Genomic DNA, 2,312 nt, shown 5'->3' on the forward strand with positions numbered 1-2,312 from the left:
CGTCTGTCTGAGGTCCGTCTGTCTGAGGTCCGTCTGTCTGAGGTCCGTCTGTCCGTCTGTCTGAGGTCCGTCTGTCTTATAAAGACTTTATAATTATTAAAACCAAAATATCCTTTCATTTAAAGAGAAAATTCGTAAAACGTTAAAACAGTAAAACCTCAGGATGTTTATAACCAGAGGAAATAAAGGGAATGAGGGATTTACTCCTTATTAATAAGTTATTAATAAGTTATAATCTGTAATTAAACTCTTTCTCTGACAGTTAAACGTTTCCATAGAAACAAACTTGGTAGTTTAGACTCTGTCAGGGTATGAATACTTTTGGACCCAGCTGCTCTCTGCAGATTTACTGGACCAGAACCAGCTGGTACATCTGGACTCTGGTTCCACCAGCTGCTCTCTGCAGGTTGTTGTTGTTAAACCTGGTGGTGTTGGATCGGGTCGGAGCAGCAGAACCTCAGAACCTCAGATCTCCTCTGAGGTTCTGTTTGTTTCTCAGTCGTGTGTCGACAGATCCTTCTGGATTTTTCTCTGCTACGTCTCCAAACTCTGTATCCTGAGGCGAAGGCGGGGCAGACGGGCCTCACCCTGGTGTCTGTTTACCCCCCCGCCCCGGTCTGCCCCCCCCCCGGGTCTGCCCTCCTTCCCCCCGCTGGGCGTCTCCCTCCTGCAGAGCGGCGGTGATCTGAGGACATGATCCAGATCCACTTTGCTGGTTTTACGTCGTTTTTCTTTCATTTCTGCCTTTTCAGTAGAATAAAAATCTGCTTGTTGTTCTGAAGGAAGGCGGTTCTGTTCAGCTGGTTCTGTTCAGCTGGTTCTGTTTGTCCTGATTCTGTTCTGGTTCTGAGTCAGCCGGTCTGGACCTGCTTCATGTCTGAACAGGAAGTTTTATTCTGATGGTTTTCCAGAAACATTCAAACATCAGGCAGAACATTATGACCGTCTGGACCTCTGGGTTCTGATCCGAAGCAGAAACAGAGAAGAAGAATCCAACCAAACATCAGAAGTGATGAAAACAGGAAGTAAAATAAATGTATTCAGTTCATTTTCAGTCTTTTTGTAACTTGTTCTGACTTGAGATGAGAAAACAAAGTCTGAGAGCAAGAAATGATCAAAGAGAGACAAACATCATCCCTGTGATTTGACCCCAGACTGGAGGGAAACCTGGTTCCGTCCAGTTGGACCAGAAAGCCGACCCAGTCCAGACTGGTCACCAAGCTTCAGTTAGACAGAAACATTTCTGCTGAACATGGAGGTCAAACTGCAGCTCAGGAACCGGACCGGGCCGCCAGGCAGGTGGTCATAATGATACGCCTGATTGGTAGATCACAGATCCATCATATGGAGCCCAGAGCGGAACCGGACCTGGTTCTGAACCCAGAAGAAGGTCCAAACTTCAGAACCGGGTCCTGGCACAAATCATCTTCCAGGATCAGAACTCGTCTGGATCAACGAATCCATCCGATCCGATCGGTTCTGGTTCAGAACCACAAACTGTTCTCTGGTCCAGGAGCCAAAACGAAACATGGCTGCAGGTTCCTTCTGGTTCTGGATCACAGAACCAAACTCTGCACTGATACAGACACCCAAAACCCAACAGAACCAGACTGAACAGAACCTCCAGCCGAACAGAACCTGCAGCTGAACAGAACCTGCAGCTGAACAGAACCTGCAGCTGAACAGAACCCTCCACCAAACCACTTCAGCCTCGTCTGGATCCAGGTTCTGGTTCTGGTTCTGGTTCCCAGTTCACTGAGAGGAAACGATGATAAGCAGAAAGGTTCTGATGCTTCAGGGAAAATGAAGCATCAGAACCAAATCTGAGCGGCAGAACAAGTCCAGGTACTCACAGTAGGAGGTGTAGGTGGTCTGGACCGAGCCCAGAGCAGCCAGAACCACGCAGAGTAAAACCCAGCAGCTCTGCATGTCGGTGGATCCAGAAATCAGCTGAGGAGAATGTTCTGGTTCTGGGCGAGCGCCGGGTTTTAACCGCTCTGCTGTCCTGCAGCAGGTCTGAGCACGCTGCACATTCTGCAGCCGCTTACTCACCTGTGATTCAGAGAGAGTCAGAGGAAATGACGGGCGGAGAGAGAGAGATGGAGGGATGAAGGGAGAGAGAGAGAGACAGAGGGAGAGAGAGAGACAGACAGGGGGACAGAGACGCCTCACAGAGATGGACAGTAGCGTCTCTGTCAGACAGATGAAGGTCCAGATGTTTGCTGTAAACATGCAGCTGAGCTCTGCAGAAAGATCAGAACCAGCAGGGAGGCTCCAATCAAAAATGAAAATAATCTGATTATTTAATCCCT

General features: G+C 48.5%; 1 protein-coding gene across 2 annotated transcripts in view; it reads right to left on the bottom strand.

The window, feature by feature from the left end:
- Positions 1-2,090, bottom strand: part of lamc2 (laminin, gamma 2) — a 20,703-nt gene extending 18,613 nt beyond the window's left edge. For both annotated transcript variants that reach the window (XM_015024854.1, XM_015024853.1), the window contains exon 1: positions 1,854-2,090. In XM_015024854.1, coding sequence (XP_014880340.1) covers positions 1,854-1,929 — 76 coding nt within the window. In that variant the 5' untranslated portion in view covers positions 1,930-2,090. The remainder of the gene's footprint in view (positions 1-1,853) is intronic.
- Between the last annotated feature and the right edge of the window lie 222 nt (positions 2,091-2,312).

This window comes from Poecilia latipinna, unplaced genomic scaffold, assembly GCF_001443285.1.
Source record: "Poecilia latipinna isolate Pla-1442-1.1 unplaced genomic scaffold, P_latipinna-1.0 Scaffold3835, whole genome shotgun sequence".
In the NCBI taxonomy this organism is placed as follows: Eukaryota; Metazoa; Chordata; class Actinopteri; order Cyprinodontiformes; family Poeciliidae; genus Poecilia; species Poecilia latipinna.